This window comes from Panulirus ornatus, chromosome 3 (genome assembly GCF_036320965.1).
Source record: "Panulirus ornatus isolate Po-2019 chromosome 3, ASM3632096v1, whole genome shotgun sequence".
Classification (NCBI taxonomy): Eukaryota; Metazoa; Arthropoda; class Malacostraca; order Decapoda; family Palinuridae; genus Panulirus; species Panulirus ornatus.
In genome coordinates, this window is record NC_092226.1 from 1,830,295 (window position 1) to 1,850,434 (window position 20,140).

At 50.8% G+C, this 20,140-nt stretch overlaps 1 protein-coding gene across 1 annotated transcript in view; it reads right to left on the bottom strand.

Moving 5' to 3' along the window:
• Positions 1-20,140, bottom strand: part of LOC139763940 (uncharacterized) — a 53,488-nt gene that overhangs the window by 13,011 nt on the left and 20,337 nt on the right. Inside the window, exon 4 of the mRNA XM_071690419.1 lies at positions 9,391-9,595. Coding sequence (XP_071546520.1) covers positions 9,391-9,595 — 205 coding nt within the window. The remainder of the gene's footprint in view (positions 1-9,390; positions 9,596-20,140) is intronic.

Sequence of the window (20,140 nt, forward strand, 5' to 3'; positions counted from 1 at the left end):
TCTGAACCCGGACACACCGCTGAGGGTAGCACCAGCGGTGTGGTTGCTGACTCAGCAGCACCAATGTCTCACGTTAGCTGGTCAGGTCAGGAAGATCGTGCAGGGAGACACTATCACTCTGAGCATGTAGGACCTGGCTGAGCTGGGGTTGGCTCAAGTAGTAATTTAAAAGAAAGTTTCAGCACAATTAAGACAGACGATTATAACCCAACCAGACGTGTTGCGTCCCATGCCAGCAGTCGAGGACCGAAATGGTAACGTCAGAATCAGTATCCAGTTCAGAACCATATGATGGTATCATGACCTCCGACCTGACCCCTGGCTGGTGGCATAACTCCCGACCCGGACCCTGGCCGGTGGCATGACCTCCGACCCGGCTGCTTTCGAATCTGCCCCAGAGGGTGAAGAGTGGGGGGGGGGGGTAAAGATGACAAGCAATTCATAACTGTCGTGTCGGTGCCGTCAAGTGACAGAGGTTAGACTCCATGACGGATGACGAGCCCCTCAGGTGAAGCGGTCGCTGTGCTACAGGTGGCGGGAAGTGGCATATGACGTCATCTTGTGTGTACACTTCAGATTAGCTCAGCCAGGCAGGGTTTCGTGGGCAGGTGGTTAGTGACTCCCTCGCTCGTCTTACCAGCCGCTGTTGTCTGGTTCTACAGTTTGCCAACATGTACGACCCAGACACATGGGGGAGCCTCCCTACAGGCTCAATGAAACAATCTAGATATCAGTATATATATACTCCTCCCTGAGCAGTTAGAACCTAACTGAGCAGCTAGAATCTTACTGAGCAGCTAGAGCCTAACTAATCTTATTCGTTCACTTGTTTGAATATCCTGTATTCTGCTATCCTGTGTGGCTACCCAGAATGCTTAAGCTAGTATAACACTGTATTTCAGTACCATCATAAGCTGTAGCTTGCCTTACCCCATCCGGCAAGGTGGACTAACTCTCCTGCTTGTATGAACGCGACTTGCTGCTCTCAGACGCTGGCCCGGGCATCAGGGACGCGCCCGGCACCGGCCTGCTGCAGAGGATGTTGTGGAGGATGTCCAGGTGAGGATACAGGGCCGTGAGGGGATTTCCCGGCAGTCTCTCGATGATGCCGTCTGTCGCACTACTCTGGCATTTCTCTCCGTGCTTGAGACTATGCATCATGTCATCCACTTCAGTAATCAAGTCTTGTAAACTGTGACTCTATGTGTCCACATCAGACCTAAATGTGGTGCGCCGCAGACGCGGCTAATGATGGATGATGGACTGGTGTCTCATCCACTGCAACTATTTACGTCCACCTGTATGCGAGGCAGGTGAGCAGGTTATCACCCAGCTACGCCAGGTTCACCAGCCACGTCACCTCCGCCCGTCTAACAGTCACGTCACCAGGAGGGGCAGGTTCACCAGCGCTGCAGACGGGCGGCAGGACCGTGCCACAGATTCGCTCGCGCAACGCACGTCCATCGTGACCCGACTCAGCACGTTCCCCTCCCTCAGGAACTGTTCTAGGAACACCTGGCGTCGTGCGACCAGGGGTACCTGTTGACCTGACCAGAGTGTCGACGACCTGACCCTTCCCACGCAACAGGCCGTTATATGAGGAAGCCGCCAGCGGTGGTGAGTGTTCGTTTCCACAGAAGCGCTGGTGGGCGTAAGGGATGGTGAGGTGTCCTGAGATCAGTGCGAGGAGGGAGGAGACTTCTACTGCCACATGATCCCCCTGTCACCAGCAATAGTTATTAACAGTGCAGCGACGCCTCCGTCACCAGGAATAATCTGTCTCATTTCATTCACTCTGGTCCACATCAAAGCCTGCGGAAGACGCCGCCGGGAGCGAGGGATGAGACGTGTGTCGCCTGTACGTGATCTAACCATTACAGTACAACCCTTGATCATGACAGTACAACCCTTGATCATGACGGTACAACCCTTGATCATGACGGTACAACCCTTGATCATGACGGTACAACCCTTGATCATGACAGTACGACCCTTGATCATGACGGTACAACCCTTGATCATGACAGTACGACCCTTGATCATGACGATACAACCCTTGATCATGACAGTACAACCCTTGATCATGACAGCACAACCCTTGATCATGACGGCACAACCCTTGATCATGACAGTACAACCCTAGATCATGACAGTACAACCCTAGATCATGACAGTACAACCCTAGATCATGACAGCACAACCCTTGATCATGACGGTACGAACCTTGATCATGACGGTACAACCCTTGATCATGACAGTACAACCCTAGATCATGACAGTACAACCCTAGATCATGACAGCACAACCCTTGATCATGACGGCACAACCCTTGATCATTACAGTACGACCCTTGATCATGACGGTACAACCCTTGATCATGACGGTACAACCCTTGATCATGACGGTACAACCCTTGATCATGACGGCACAACCCTTGATCATGACAGTACAACCCTTGATCATGACGGTACAACCCTAGATCATGACAGTACAACCCTTGATCATGACGGTACGAACCTTGATCATGACGGTACAACCCTTGAGACGACAGTACAACCCTTAATCTTGACGGTACGACCCTTGATCATGACGGTACGAGCGCTAGGTACAGCTGCGTCAAGTCCTTGTGTTCTGCTGCGCTGTGGCAACATCTCCAGCGTCATACATTCACTTCATCGTACCAGGAGGAGTAACGGGCTCTGGTAACATCATATTGTGGGTGTTCCTTTATGGAAGTATTGCTTCATTATGTACGCTCTCTCTTCTTCCAGTTTCGTTGAGACATTGTCTTCACAAAGATTCTCGTCGAGATGTAGTCGTTGTGGGGAAAGATGTTACCGCCATGGGGATGTTAACGTGGTACAGCTAACTCCTACATGTTGTGTGGATGGGATAACTTTTCTATATGTTGTCTGGAAGCGCATGAGAGAGCACATGGGAAAATGGGTAACTGGAAACCTGATGATCTATGAGAAGGTTATCTCCTGAAGGACAATAACATTATCCTAGATTCTAGATCTATATAAAGTACAACAAGATAGTAAAGCAGAAGGTTCCTCCTGACCGACCCATCATTATGAGTATGGATGGGGAAGCAGAAGGCTCATCCTCACCCACCACTGTAGATGGAGACAGAATAGTGATGCTTAAGGTTCTCGATGTGTATGTACGTGAGGTAACACAATGCCATGCAGTGTGTGTGTGTGTGTGTGTGTGTGTGTGTGTGTGTGTGTGGTGAGGCTTAACACGTCAGAAACAGTGGGAACTAACGGACCGACCTGCGTCACCAGACCACAGTTACAGCCATAATGTGTGGCGTACCATGGGAACCTTCCTCGCTGGCTCGAGACGGACCGCCCACTCTCGTCCACCACACCTCAACCCACACCACCGTCCCACACCACCGTCCCACACCCCCGTCCTACACCCCCGTCCTACACCCCCGTCCCACACCCCCGTCCTACACCCCCGTCCTACACCCCCGTCCCACACCGCCGTCCAACACGCCGCGATGTAGTACATGTATTGTAGTACATCTGCTGTAGTACACCCAGTGCTTCGTGCCTACTACCGAGGGTGACCTACATCTACTATAGTACATCTGCTGTAGTACATCAAGCACTACCTACATAATACCGGGGTGACCTACGTCTTAAATGAATTTCTTTTCGTGTTGATAACACTATCATTTATATGAAATTAACTACATTAAAAACTAATGTGTTATTACCCTGATACATCATTAGCATACTATAACATTTAATAATTTGAAGGTTGTGTATATTCTTCAGACATATTATAACATTACAACTTGATGGTGTCAGAACCAGGAACCAGAAACACATCAATCGTAGCGTCAGTTCACACCATTATACAGGTCCTCCGCTATCATGGAGCGTACAATCATCCATGATAACTTACCCTCCTGGTGAGTGCCGCCTGCAACCACCTCACGAAACCCACCGATGACAGACACTGAACGAGTAACAGGGGAGGGCATGTCTGGGGGAGTAACAGGGGAGGGCATGTCTGGGGGAGTAACAGGGGAAGGCATGTCTGGGGGAGTAACAGGGGAAGGCATGTCTGGGGGAGTAACAGGGGAGGGCATGTCTGGGGGAGTAACAGGGGAGGGCATGTCTGGGGGAGTAACAGGGGAAGGCATGTCTGGGGGAGTAACAGGGGAAGGCATGTCTGGGGGAGTAACAGGGGAGGGCATGTCTGGGGGAGTAACAGGGGAAGGCATGTCTGGGGGAGTAACAGGGGAGGGCATGTCTGGGGGAGTAACAGGGGAGGGCATGTCTGGGGGAGTAACAGGGGAAGGCATGTCTGGGGGAGTAACAGGGGAAGGCATGTCTGGGGGAGTAACAGGGGAGGGCATGTCTGGGGGAGTAACAGGGGAGGGCATGTCTGGGGGAGTAACAGGGGACGGCATGTCTGGGGGAGTAACAGGGGAAGGCATGTCTGGAGGAGTAACAGGGGAGGGCATGTCTGGGGGAGTAACAGGGGAAGGCATGTCTGGGGGAGTAACAGGGGAAGGCATGTCTGGGGGAGTAACAGGGGAGGGCATGTCTGGGGGAGTAACAGGGGAGGGCATGTCTGGGGGAGTAACAGGGAAGGCATGTCTGGGGGAGTAACAGGGGAGGGCATGTCTGGGGGAGTAACAGGGGAGGGCATGTCTGGGGGAGTAACAGGGGAGGGCATGTCTGGGGGAGTAACAGGGGAGGGCATGTCTGGGAGAGTGACAGGGGAAGGCATGTCTGGGGGAGTAACAGGGGAAGGCATGTCTGGGGGAGTAACAGGGGAGGGCATGTCTGGGGGAGTAACAGGGGGAGGCATGTCTGGGGGAGTAACAGGGGAGGGCATGTCTGGGGGAGTAACAGGGGAGGGCATGTCTGGGGGAGTAACAGGGGAGGGCATGTCTGGGGGAGTAACAGGGGAGGGCATGTCTGGGGGAGTAACAGGGGAAGGCATGTCTGGGGGAGTAACAGGGGAAGGCATGTCTGGGGGAGTTACAGGGGAGGGCATGTCTGGGGGAGTAACAGGGGAGGGCATGTCTGGGGGAGTAACAGGGGAGGGTTTGTCTGGTGGAGTAACAGGGGATGGCATGTCTGGGAGAGTAACAGGGGAGGGCATGTCTGGGGGAGTAACAGGGAGGGCATGTCTGGGGGAGTAACAGGGGAGGGCATGTCTGGGGGAGTAACAGGGGAGGGCATGTCTGGGGGAGTAACAGGGGAGGGCATGTCTCGGGGAGTAACAGGGGAGGGCATGTCTGGGGGAGTAACAGGGGAGGGTTTGTCTGGGGGAGTAACAGGGGAGGGCATGTCTGGGAGAGTGACAGGGGAGGGCATGTCTGGGGGAGTAACAGGGAGGGCATGTCTGGGGGAGTAACAGGGGAGGGTTTGTTTGGAGAGAGAGAAGGAAAGGGTATGCCTAGGGAGAATAACAGGGGATTGTATTTCTGGGGAGAGTAACAGGAAGCATGTCCGGGGAAAGTTACTTGGGGGCATGTCTGGGGAGAGTGGCAGTGGGTATGTCTGGGGAGAGTAAAGGGGTGGAAAATCCTCCAATTGTTGTCTTTCTTTCAGCTTGTTGGAGCTATGTCATTTTGTTTCTGTTCTCTCGTGTTCCACTTTATCTTCACGACCAACAGTTTCCTGCAGAAAAATTATGGTGCGGGGAGGAACCAGCCCATATATAGTGACTCCCCCTCACGTCACATTATTCTCCCCAGCTCCGTGTATTACCTCCCTAGATTCACTTCCTTCACCACCAGGGGATGTGTGGTTAACCTCCCCGTTATCACTAGAGGATCCGTAGATTGCCTCCCTCACCACACTAGCCTCCTGACCTGTCCAGTGGGACGAGGGAAAAGTGGGGACGTGGAGCGAGGTGACGAAAAACATTAATGGTCATCTATTGCTGTGCTGGGGTGAGCCACCGACGTGTCTGCCACTCGTGTCCCTCTGAGTTCCAGAGTCCTCCACCAGGGCAGTGCACGTTCCTGCTGCCTGCGTACAAAGTAGGGAGACCCTTACGATCTGGGGAGTACCGGAGCCTCTGGCGGGGCTGTAGACACTCCTGTTGCCTTCTGATGAACTACAAGTCTCCAGTGGCCTAGAGAGCACTGACGGCCTTCATTAGACGAGCCTTAAGGATACTTATCCTTAATCTGTCTAGGATTCTTCTGCAGGATATAGGAGACAACACACGCCAGCACCAGCGCCCACAGTGTTCGGAGTCGTAACCTCAGACAACCCTCAGGATTCATAATAAATTGTAATGAAGTTGTTGTTGTGGCTATTTGTGAGGCGGAAGAGAAGCTTAAAGTTGAGGTTTACCGACCAGGAAGAAGCGAAGTTCAAAGAATGAACAAGAACGACCCTCAACAATGATATCAAAAGACCTACTGGTGAGCAGGTCTAGTGTGTCTGTGATATGTCCGCTGTTGGAGTGATGAGAGCGTTGTGGAGGTGGTGGTTGCAGGGTGAGGTGATCAACCACTTTAGTATCTCCCTATGTTTCGATGTGGTTGGTCAGGTGTGAGCGGACTCAGAGCGTTGCTGTGCTGGGATATGGGAGACCACATGGGCGGGGTAACATCCCTACCGCCTGTCACACCGGATTATCAGAGGTGAACTTAGAGTATATAGCAGATGGAAGAAAGGAACCAGGAGGGTATAGTAGTTACCCTTAGTCGAGTCGGTTGCCAAGCTTCAGAGGGGGGGAGGGTTATATACGAGCATGGGAGTATGGTAGTGTCTCTGGGGCTACCCCGGAGGAGTGAGGGGGAGGCATTGTGTGCATGGTTCATGGTAGAGGAACACAGCACAAAGCAGACGTCACTCCGGGACTGTTGGCTGCTTCTCGCCTCACCGACACGGAGGTTAACGCTTCTCCAGTGGCCACCAGTGTGCTGCTCTCAACCCCGACCTCCTCACACTGCTCCTCCCCCACACCTTCACGCTACACTTCACGCTACACTTCACTCTCTTCCTGTATCTCTCTCTCTCTCTCTCTCTCTCTCTCTCTCTCTCTCTCTCTCTCTCTCTCTCTCTCTCTCTCATATATATATACACCACACTAACGTCACACTGTGTCCTTATTACACTTTCCTTCCCGCTGCCAGCGTCTTCTGCTGGTGTTTACCGCTGGTCATCAATCAAGGACCCTCACCCCTGCTGCACCGCCCGGTGACAGGGAAGGATCTTACCCTTATCAAGGGATCGAGACGCCAGCTGTAGTCCTGGCAGGGAAAGACCTGCCCCTGCTGAGGGACCAGGGTACTGGCCCAAGAGATGCCAGGGAGGACATGACCCCTGACTAGGATCGGGGTACTGGCCTCAGGGTTGGCAAGAGTAACAAAACCAGCGTCCAACTAGGGATGACACAGCTTCAAGGAGTCCAGTGACGCCCCTAGACATATACTGACCTTCACACCTCTGTGGTGACCCCCAGAAAGGTTAGATGTCGCCTCTAGACGCACACTGACCCTTACAGCTGTTGGATGACACCCCCTTGAGAGGTCCCAGTGGTCACCCCGAGAAAGACACTGAACCTTACACCTCAAACTCTTGATTTCACACTTGTTGTCTGAAGACGTTTGGAGAGATCTGTTCAGACTGACCGACCAGTAAACACTTTCCTCGTTCGAATCAGACGATCTTGAGAAGACGAACGAACGAAGGAAAGTTGATCGACACGAGACTGGAGAGGCGCACCAGGGGCGTCGCCTCCCTTGCCTGGGACACGCCGTGCTAGCGAGGTGTCAACACTGACCTTCCACCGTAGAACTTTAAATGAATAATAGATTGTAGTTCTTGTGACTACCATATCCACAAATTAATTCCCAGGAAGTACGACATTCTCTTCTTTCATTAGGTCGTCTGGGATATCATCTCATATTCATAACTGTAATTATGGTCTTGAGGTCATTAAGTTCTGTGTTGTTATGTTATGTTCTTTTGTTGCATACCAGTTGTAGCGTAACGCCTCCGCCCCAGTGTGAGACAGACGCCACTGCTCCTGATGTGTTGTGATGAGTGGCATGTTGGGCAGGAGCAGCGCGCACCTCAAACATGCGTAACGAAGTCATTGAAAAGATTCATCTGCCTGTAGAGTCAAGTGTCACTTGTTCTGTTATTCCTTGCCTGTAAGTACATCAGGACATGTTGTGAGTAAGTCAGTGTATGTTGTGAGTACGTTAGTGAACGTTGTGAGTGCGTGTTGTGAGTCAGTAGGGCAGGCATACCATGTAAACCCCACGATGAGAAGAACGTTTCAGTATGGAACATCAAGTGAACAAAAACACACACGAGAGAGTCTGCTGGGGATCTTGATGTCACCCCAGCAGCCAGTCCCCAGCCACCGTCACCCACCCCAGACAGCTCGTCCCCAGCCACCGTCACCCACACAAGACAGCTCGTCCCCAGCCACCGTCACCCACCCCAGACAGCTCGTCCCCAGCCACCGTCACCCACCCCAGATAGCTCGTCAGACGGGGAGGAAGGCCGCTACACCTGCTCCCTCATCCATCTGTCAACTCGACGCTGCCACGGGAGATGTGGACGAGGTGCTCGTGAACCTTGCCTGGGAGGACGTGATACCCACCTTCCTCGTGTCACGTGATCCTCTCTAAAGGTTAACCTTCATTATGTTTTCAAGTGTTCGCACGAGAGACACACTGGAACGTGACCCGCTCACAGAGGTGGTGACGCTCCCGGGGCTGCCGACCCATCATCCACTCTGCTGTGGTGGTGGCGGTGTCTGGTTCGGTCACCGACGTAAACTGTTGATTCTGAAGCCGCCGCGTTGTTTACAAGGTCAACACTGACAAACGGGAGATTGTCAGCAGATGCTCTTTGTTATTTTTGTTCTTCCTGACCTCTAATGGATGATGTTCATATACCATGTCATTATGTACTCGTAAGTTGCTTCTGTGTAAATAAATTAAATCCTCAACTGAAGGCCTCTCAGGCTTTCATACGTACAAAATGCATATTGAAATATTTTTCCAGGCAGCGAAAGACGATGTTACCCTCACATACGATGCAACCAAAGAAGAGAAAGAGGTGCCGTGCCCACCCTTCCACCAACCTCCTCTCTCTCTCTCCCACACACACACACACCTGCTCTGTATCCCGCACACCCTCGTCACGGGAGGCGCCTTACCCTACCTGAGGCGTTATCAGACCTCAACAAGCCAATGCGACACTCCAGTCACGTTTGACGGCCGGCCATCTTGACTTATGAACAACACAAAACCGAAAGATGTATATAAGAACACACTAGATGTCTGCTTGATGTATAGACAGTGTGTTCTGTACGTTGAACATCCAGGAAATAAGAACTTTGGAAAGATACAAGAAACCAGAGTCTTGCAACGAAACCTACCTGCAGGGGAAGTCTGTCTCCAGGAGGCACTGCACCTCGCACTCCTGACGGCTGCTGACGCGACTGTTCTTCCTGGAGTAGCTCCCCAGCTTGAAGCCCATGACCCTCTCGAAGCTCCAGGCTCGGTCGCACGGGGGAGAGTCACTCAGGCAGTTCTTCTGGACGTAGAGCGTGAACACGGGGAACTGGGACGATGTGAGGGATCCTGACGGAGGAGAGAGGAAGACAGCGGTCGTCAGGTGTGGTGGACGCTGGCTGAGTCTGGCTTGTGTGTCACACATGTATCAAGGGAGGTTATCTCAGACTTACAATAATCTTAAACTGTGGTAAGTGAGGGAAAGTCAGCAGGTAACAAGAATATCTTAATGAATCATATACTGGTATGCTCATGATAGATTGCTAGTGGCATATCATATTAGTAGTCATAATATCAGTAATGGTTAAATCCATGAGGGTAGAGGTATGTTACTGGAGTCTAACATCTTCAGTGAACAAGATAAAGTAATATACTTGGGTGTACCGAGACATGGAGGACGTAGTGTCATCTTATGAATATTTTTACTGAGCAGATGGAAAGCGAGAAATTTATGAAGGTATTTTCCCTGACAAGGCCCAACTCCCACGAGAGGTGAGCCCCACCAATGGGATTCACATCTCACATAAATCCCATATCTAGGGATATACAACAAGCCAGCATGCAAGACACAGATCCCCTGATAAACAGTATTGTCCTCCACAACTTTTGTTTCTGTCATGACCAAGATGACGGGAAGTGCGTATCCTCCCGCAGGTCTTAGGTTTATATTTCTGAGAGGATTGGTTCATGTGACTCATACCTTCCCCCTGCCCGTCTCGTCGCCTGGCCTCATACTGACGTTGATGCAGCCTTGCCGAAGTGACTTTTTAGAGAGAGAGAGAGAGAGAGAGAGAGAGAGAGAGAGAGAGAAGATTTTTTTTGGGCAGAAGGACTCCTCCAGTACAGGTAACCACGGGAGAGTAAGTAGATGAAGGCATCGTGAATAACGTAAGGGATTTCCTGGACCAGAGAACGTCCTGAGGCCGCGTCTGTGGTCACGTGTGACCTTGATGACGGGGCATGCGTGGCCTCGTACGTTAGGCAGCTGCGACACCTGAGGGTGTTATCGTACAGCACTTCTGCTACTAACCTTTGTTTACTATTCAGGACAAGGTTTTGCAGATGGGCGTTTGTTGAGCCTCGCGTTATCATATAACGATTTCGAGTCGACAGTAACAGACACTTACTTACAATCCCCATACCAGATAGGGAGAGATAAAGTATCTGTCTACTTTGATTACCTCATCTATCATCTGTACATACACTTCATTTAAACTTAGTGGGGAAATAATCATCCGTAGCAGGTGGGATCAACCAGCGGTCTCCACACAGATAACACGAGCCTTGGTAACGTCTCCCGCTAGGGTCGTCAACCACAGAGAACACATCACGCCCCTGGGGACGCAGGGCCTCCTGTCCGTCACGTGCGATGAAGTGTCAGCACAGGAGAATGGTGACAGTACTGCAACATACGCACATCTCCATGCACCCTCCCCACACACCACGCACCCTCCCCACACACCACGCACCCTCCCCACACACCATGCACCCTCCCAACACACACCGTGCACCCTCCCACACACCATGCACCCTCCCCACACACACCACGCACCCTCCCCACACACACCACGCACCCTCCCCACACACACCACGCACTCTCCCCACACACCACGCACTCTCCCCACACACACCACGCACCCTCCCCACACACCATGCAACTTCTCCACACACAACGCACCCTACCCACACACACCACGCACCCTCTAGACACACCACACACCTTACCCACACACACACACACACACACACCACGCACCCTCCCGCACCCTCCAGACACAACACGCACCTTACCCACACACACACACACCACGCACCCTACCCCCCCAACACACACACACCACGCACCCTCCCGCACCCGGCCACACACTCGTCTCGGTTCATGCTCCCTCCAAGCCTTGGGTAACCTTGCACGGAATGCCGCGGGTCGCTCCTCCTCCTCCTCCCTCACCATCCCACACGCCTTCCCCTCTTCCTCTTGCTTCCCATTCCCCATCTTCCCACTTCTGTTCTTGACCCATAACTACGCACTACTACCCATCATTTCCAGCCACCTCCAACTACCCTGCCTGCGACTCCTACCACCTCCTCCTGACGCGGCTCCAGGCACCTATCCTCACCCACCTCCTCCCGTGACCACAGGAAACATGGTTTGAGGAATCTTCAGTATCTGGAGGCGTTTGACGATGTTGAAGTGTGACAGCATGATGTAACGTTGTGAAGGTGTGACGATGTGTAGGTGTGACGGTGTAGAAGTGTGACGGCGTGATGTAACGTTCTGAAGGTGTGACGATGCTGAAGTGTGACGGTGTGGACGTGTGCAGGTGTGACGATGTTATGTACCTGTGTGGAAGGTTACAGTGTGGAGGGGCAACTGTGGGATAAGAAGGTGTGACGCTGTGACGCTATGGAAGATCTGAAGTGATAAATGACCCACGATGTCCTGGCGGAACTGACCTGGCCTGGGTCACGGGCAGGAGACCTTCAGGAACAATTAAGATAATCAACGACAAAAACACACCAGCGTCGCTAATCCGAAATCCAACTTGTGGTTAACGCGTCCGTATTAGTCATGCTCGACCCACAAAAACTGGTGCAGTATTTTCGCGGTTTAAGACGTGTGGTATCGCATTGTTGTGGCGCAGATGTGCGTAACAGTAGTAATGTGTGGTAATCAGGACTGTTTTACATAACTGTACTGTTGTTGTTTTCATATCTTTACCCATTCTTCTGTATAGGAAGAAAGGTTTAATGTCACCTGGTAACCACCATATGTTGCTCCTCCCTCACTCCCTCCCTCTCAGTCTCCGGAAGTGTAAATCTTGTCTCTGAGGAGCCCGGCAGCCCGGCAGGAATGTTGCCATCCGTGAGAGCGCTCGGATCGCCTCTTGTCTTGCCTCACGTGAACATTAGGGACTCCAGGTTTTTGCTTGAAATCACCGGATGTTAACGGCCGGCGCAGAGTTTATGGTGCACGTATGTGGGTACACAGGAAATCTCTCCTGCCTCTGCGGCTTAAAAGCTGTTCATCTAGTGGTACTTGTTCTTTTTCCACGTAGGATGGATGGGTTCGAAATGTTCATTCACATTCTCGAGAGATTTGTAAACAAGATGCAAACTATCCGACTCTGTCTGTGTATCTAACTGTTATCATTACTCCGTCCAGCCAGTTTGATGTGGACCACATACGTACAGCCTCATCTCCTTCTAAACTCTGGACAACTGGAAGGGTTACTGTCTTACAGACATGAACGATGATACCTGGAAGGAGATGGTCTTGATGGCGCTCACCCATCACTGTTTGACATCTATATTCTGTTCCTCAAGTGGTCACTAAAACTCGTCATTACTGTGTATAATGGGTATAAGATTGGCAGACAACGGTCAGTCAGGTAGCAGTGAGGGCGGGAAGAGCCGTGGAGTGTCATGGTGGTTGTGGGAAGAGGCTCCACCTTGATCCAGCCCGGCCCGGCCCGGCCCGGCCCGCACCACAGGCAGGGCGCCGACCGCTTAGATAACTACTTACTGCCGCGTTGGTCTCACCAGAAACATATTTGTTTGTCGTGTGTGTGTGTGTGTGTGTGTGTGTGTGTGTGTGTGGCTCGTCTGACCATCTATAAGTTTTTGTGCACATTTGACTTTGATCTTTTTTGGTAAAATGAAATGAATTTAAGAAGAGCTGTTTGCTTTGTTCGGCATTTCTCTGGTAACTCAGAATTACATGTTCCAGATAAATGTTTTAAATGTGTACAGAAAATATTTATCTTATTCGCCAAAGTTTTGGATAACTAGACATATTTGTCCACTCTTGATGCTGGATGCATTAGACTCATCCTGGAATGATAACATCATCTGGTCGTAACGTCAGACGTAATGAGATAATAACACGACAAGTTGTGGTTGATGATTCCCTCATTGCTGCTCACTTGGCTCTGCAACACCGGCTACAATGATACCAAGTTTCTGTTGAGTCATGCCTGCTGACCAGCCCGACGTGGAAACATGTACAGATAGAACGATGGTCACGTGATTGCCATAACTCCTGTAATGAGAGGCAGACGATGGAGACATGACATAACCACAGGTTGTTCCTCGTACAGGACGCCCTCTGGTGGCATCCAGCTGCTGCCAACACCGCCTCTCCCACCTCATGTCTCACCTGACGCCGTCGCTTTTATCACGGCTCTCCTACCTCACCGGCGACCACAGCCAGAAGCTAAGATCGCTGTATTCAACTCTGAGGTTTTGTTAATGTTGTGTGTTGAAGGTTCTGTGTCGACTACTGGCTGTGTTGAACTAACGATGGCTTACGATAGGTCATTGGCTCTCTGGTCATACTGGAGATCGTTAAGGTAATCTGCCACTGCTAGGTGGGTGTCTTGTGTTATTCTAGAGTAGGTAGTGATACCTTTCCAGCCCATCTACCGTCCCCCGCAGCTAACGATCTGGATGTGATCACTATACACATTCCCTGAATGCCATCATCGTCTGCTAGTCCAACATATTGTCTCAGTTTAACACAACCTTCACATACTCATCATAGCTATGACAATCTATCTTAGATTCTCATAACCACGGTAGACATCCCTTGCCACACCCTGACACAACACAGACTTCACCCCTTCCTGCAGTTGTGGTTGTCTCTGTTATGACAGTACCACAAGTATGTACCGTCCACATGTGTGTACAACATTGCCGCTCTGTTCTCTCCAGCAGGATGTCTGTCTTGTAACATCGTCAGCGGCGACCATGTCTTACCCTGAGTTAAGGTCCTCCGAATGACTGAGCCACTTCGATTCCGGTGAACCCATGTTACGAACAACAGTTGGGTTGGAATACAAAGAAATTCCAGCAGCAACAGACCATTGAGCCTTCATGAATCTGCTTCTAACAGAATGAGCGATCAGACACCCGTGGATCAGGGTAGCAAGAGCAGAAAAACACAGGTTTTTCAAAGAGAAAAAGCTGTAAACTTTCATACAATTAAGGACGATCAAGATGATATCAGTCGAGGACTTCAACAGAATTATTTATCAAGTCTAATTTCAAACATAGTTATGATACTGCTTTTATCCAGTCTGATTGGTATACATTCCATATGTTAACAATCCTGTTGAAGAAAAGATACGTCGCCTCATTCAGGTAAAACGTTTGCCCACGAGTTTGTAACCATTACTACGAGGAACATAGACGAGTCTATCCATGTGTATGTAGTTTGTTATATCGAGATCATCGAAGACTAATGATTTCTAATACTTGTATGAGATCGACTCTTAACCTTTCTAAGCAAAGCGAATTTAAGTCATTTAGTCGCCTGTAATGGGATTTGTTTCTCAGTCGGGAATCATCCATCAAAAGCGAGGATGATTCTCCCAGAAATGGTCTATATCATACAAGTCTCAGGTCGACCATGTAATGGTTGGTGCACGGAGCATCTTGTGTCTGGCTGTGACTACTAGTGAGGTCTGATGACTTACTGATGAGGTATGATGACTTACTGATGAGGTATGACGACTTACTGAAGAGGTATGATGACTTAGAAGAAACCTGATCAATTTCAGTTATTTGTTTCTGTTTACACAGATGATAATTCAGAAGAAACTCTGAACTTTCTTGGTAAGGTTTAGTCACTTGAGAGTAGCGTGAGTGAAGGTCGCACAGTCATGCCTCAGATGGAGATCCTGGTAATGGTGTTGGTGGAGGAGGAGAGAAGTATATAGCCCAGCTGACTGGCAAGAAGTTACCGCTTTAAGAATGGAGTAGAACGCATGGCTGGGTAGGGTGGGGTAGGGTGGGAGGACAGACCTGGGGAGCGGAGTGCGTATTAGTTCAGGATAGGATGGAGCAACACTGACTAGGGCGGGTGTGTGACTGATATAAACACTGTCCTCACATCAACACTGTCCTCACATCAACACTGTCCTCACATCAACACTGTCCTCACATCAATACTGTCCTCACATCAACACTGTCCTCACATCAATACTGTCCTCACATCAACACTGTCCTCACATCAGCACTGTCCTCACATCAACACTGTCCTCACATCAATACTGTCCTCACATCAACACTGTCCTCACATCAATACTGTCCTCACATCAATACTGTCCTCACATCAATACTGTCCTCAACGGAAGAAAAAAACGAACTGAACACGACCCGACCAACGTGTCTTTCGTGTTGACCATATCATAAAGAGCGAGGCATTACGGTGGCATTATGTGCCTCAACGTCCCACCGAGACAATGAAGGCAGCTGTGGTGTGGCACACCCATGGTGGTACAGAAGACTATATTGCTTATTTGTTCCTTGGCATCAGGAGTCGTGTTGGTCACTCTCGCCAGCTTCGTACACGGCCAGAGCAACAACACCCCCCCCCCCCCCATACCTGGTTCAGGTTGTCTTGAGGAGTCGATCGTTTTTGTGGTGATTAGTGAGATGTTACGTTCACGTGTGGCCTGGGCCCCCTGAGCTGTGGCACCTGTTGATCATCGCTGGTAGATCCAGGCGCACAGGATCAGCGGCTGGTGAAGCAGTTCCACACACACGGCTTACATTGTAATGGTCGTCGATCAGAGGCCATGTCCTCTCCTCCCCGCCTGGGAAAAAAGCCTCATCATGATCCCCTTGTTCCATCGGCGTCCGCCTCCCTGCTACCGTCTCACTGCCGTCGTTAATAATCCCCCGCGCTACACCGTCTCGCTCATCTACAGCACAATGTCCCGTATTAGTGGCAGTTCGTGCTTGACTCCGCCAGGTAATGCCACAGACGACTTCCAGCGCTCAGGTCCCCAGGACCGTGACGGATAAGGTGTCGCAGCTGGGGTTCTTCCTGCCGTTGGCGTCGTGATGAAGTAGCACGTGCAGGTGCAGGAGATGACAGATGTTGGTGCAAGTGATGGAGCACAGGATTGAGAGAGAGAGAGAGAGAGAGAGAGAGAGAGAGAGAGAGAGAGAGAGAGAGAGAGAGAGAGAGAGAGAGATGTTAAAGAATACATTGGTATTACATGTCGAGATATAGAGAGATGTGCAAATCAAGGAAGATCACCAGCTTCAGACAGTGGCAATGGCCAGCCCACCTGGTGCCTCACCCGCCACCCCCCAACCCTGGCGGGGATGGACGGAGGCTCCAGGCGGTGGTGGCTGGTCTGCTGGCGGTCATGATGCACACCAACGACTCCTACAAAAATGTCCTATGACGTAAATCAATGCTAAAGAGTAACAGAGAAATGTGTTACACAGAGAGAGTAGATGCAAGACTGGAGGCGGAGCAGCAGGAGAATGCTGGTGGAAGGTCGAGGTGAGAGAAGCAGTGATAACAGCACAAGTTACAGCACCGTCCTGCTGCTGGAACAGACTGTCGCTCAAAATGCTGTAACAACAACAGCAGCTGAAGGATGAGTTGCGGGAGAGGAGGAGGAGGAAGCCAACAGCACTATAGTAGCCAGAGGGTTGGAGGAAGGCTCTATACCCACACCTGCCGCCCCACACTCCACACCTGCCGCCCCACACGCCACACCTGCCGCCCCACACGCCACACCTGCCGCCCCACACTCCACGATCAACAGTGCCAGCCAGGTCACGCCTCCCAGCACCTGCTTCTGTTGACCAGCACTTCTGGACGCTCCGCGGTCCCGCTGGTTCCCGGTGTACCGCTGCCTCGGCCGCACCGCCGTTTGTTTGTGCCATTGTCTGCTACATGGGCGGGTCCGACACTACGGACCAGGTATTGGTTTAACCTGCAGGCAACACTGATGAAGGTCTGTATCTGCGAGAGCAACACTCGGGTGTAACTGCCCAGTGTTGCCAGTACAGATACTCTACAACTACACTGTTTATTGGTCCAGTGTTGCCAGTACAGATGCCTCTCTAAGCAGACAGTGTGTCACAATGAAGGTGTTATAACACGACAGGTAAGTTCATCACACATACTGTCGTGTGCCATTCGTCGGTCTCCCAGCAGAACATAATGGAAAATTCATTATTTTTACAGTAACGTCACCGACAAACATTTGATAAGTGAAATGAATTCTTTTCCTGACACACAATCTGCCTCAGCCTAAGATCAAGCAATTACTTGATTCCCCAGCAAGTATCAGGAGGTGTTCCTCGACCAGGCTTTCAGGTGGTGTTCCTTAGCCAGGCATTCAGGGTGTTCCTCAGCCGGGCTTTGACCAGCTCTCAGCCTCACGGCCTCTGTCCGGTCTCCGCTGGCAGCTCACGTCCTCCAAGCCTTCACTCCATTGTATGAGGTAATTGTCCGTGTATTGGGAGGTGGCGGCCCGCTGGCCAACATTATAACTTTATCTTCCTTTCATCCTTCGTGGTTACCAGAGCTGGTTCATTATGTCGGTAGGGAGGTGCTTCAGGGCACCTTGACCCACGCTTTGTGTCGAGGCGCCTGTTTGAACACCTCCCGCGGGCGTGGTCAACGCACACAGGGAAGGTCGTGTAGGGAAAGCCTCTCCTGGAGAGTCGTATAGAGGGTAGGGACGAGAGTGAAGGGCGAGAGGTTCAGGGAGGACTTGGATGAACACAACTTTATAATGTTGATGTAAATAAAGAGCAAGACTGGTTTATACTATAATGACAAAGGTAGTGCATACCTACTTACCCACCTATCTACTTACCTACCCAACTACCTACCTAATTACCTACTTGCCTATATACCTACCTACTTACCAATCCTAGTACTTTCCTACTTACATACCTACCCACCTACCTTGCTATCTACTTACCAACCTATATACATACATGCGATTACCTAAGACAAGATGTTCCTCATAAGCAGGGCTAACGCTCAGCGCTCAACGCTGGAAAATCTAGAGTTGACAATAACAACGTGTTGTAGAGTGTTGTGTGTGTGTGTGTGTGTGTGTGTGTGTGTGTGTGTGTGTGTGTGTGTTTCTGACTGAATGCTATCTACCGACGTGTATTTGAGGCAAAGATAAAAGACAGCAAACTGGGCTGATGAGGGGAACCTGACAGCCACTGCAGTGTTAGTTCACTGTGCCACCGTGACTAACCCTGACGATAACCTGGCGGTAATACCTCCTTCTCGGTGGCTGTCTGGCACCTGCTGCCGAGAGAGTGACGGACGGACGGACGGACGGACGGATGGACAGACGGACGGACGGAGGGACAGACGGACGGACGGAGGGACAGACAGACGGACGGAGGGGCAGACGGACGGACAGAGGGGCAGACGGACGGACAGACGGACGGACGGACAGACGAACAGACGGACAGACAGACGGACGGGGATGGGGAACATCGGGAGAGAACATGAGGCATTGTATGACTGGAAACAAGAAAGCGTCAGGAACTCATGTGACTGAGATGTGAGGTCATCACGGACGTCCAGTGACCGATCCAGGTCGACACTGGAAGGCGAGGTCATCACAACTGTACAATGGACAAGTCTAGGTCAACACTGAAAGGTGAGGTCATCACAGTCATCCAGGGACCGGTTCCAGGTCGACACTGGAAGTGCTCGGCTGTTGACGTCACCAGCTGCTGACCAACCGTTGATACCTGCAGTGTTGTGGGAGTGAGGTACCACCGTCCTCTGCTGCTGTGGTGACTGATGATACAAACGTTAGAAAGAAGAGATCCCGAGGAAGGAGAGGGAAAATAATGCAAGATTAAATGGAAAGGAAGAAAAACGTGACCCAGAGTCTCAACTACAAATGATGTACAAGATTTCCCCAGTATGATGATGAATGTTAGATGTTCTTATGACTTGAAACGAAAAAATTTTCACGTCGCACTGCAGGTCCTGCCGGCAGGTGAGGGAGGCCATGTGTTGAGAGGGGAGCCTGAGGCGCTGCCGAGGCCCAGCCAAGACCCAGCGTTCACTGCTGAGACAAATAAGGAAGACAAGTTCTGCTGAAGGTGACTCGTCTAACTGCACCGAGTTAACTGTTATCCTGGAGGGTTTCCCCTGCAGTCCCTCCCTGCATGCCCCAGCAGCAGTCTTTCTATTTTGTTACAGTAGTCCTTTTCTTCAAGTTCAGTGGTCCATTTATCATACCCAGCGAGTGGTTTACTCTGTTCCAGTGGTTCCTTTACTCTAGTCCACTGTTCCTTCTTCCCAGGTTCCGTACCCTCCTTACCCCCTCCACCACCACAGTGTCGACACTGCATACACCATCAATCACAACCTGGACTTGTTTACACTTTGCATCAACACTAGGAGTGTACGAAGGCTTTCATGACTTGCTGCTACAACAACAGAGGTTGTGGACGACGATACCCTCATGTGTTGTCATTCTTCCCTCACTCTATATGCACATTCCAGCTTCACCAATTTCAATGATTTTGCTGCAAATCTTTGTAAACTTCGTTTTTGTGAAGTATGTGGTCCTGATCCTCGTTATATAGTATTTTCAGTTCTAATCACATTTCTCTAAACCAAAAATAGTAATTTTCTCCGATGTTTGTCTAGCAAGACGTCTATTTTCGCCGTCGACATAAATTCGATCCTGGGTTCCTGAGTTGCACACGTCATGCACAACCCACCATGCCACGGTGACCCCGGGTCATAATTCGGTCTCGGAAACATTTTCATGCAAATTTTTTTTTTTTTTTTGTGGTGTGTGTGTGTGTGTGTGTGTG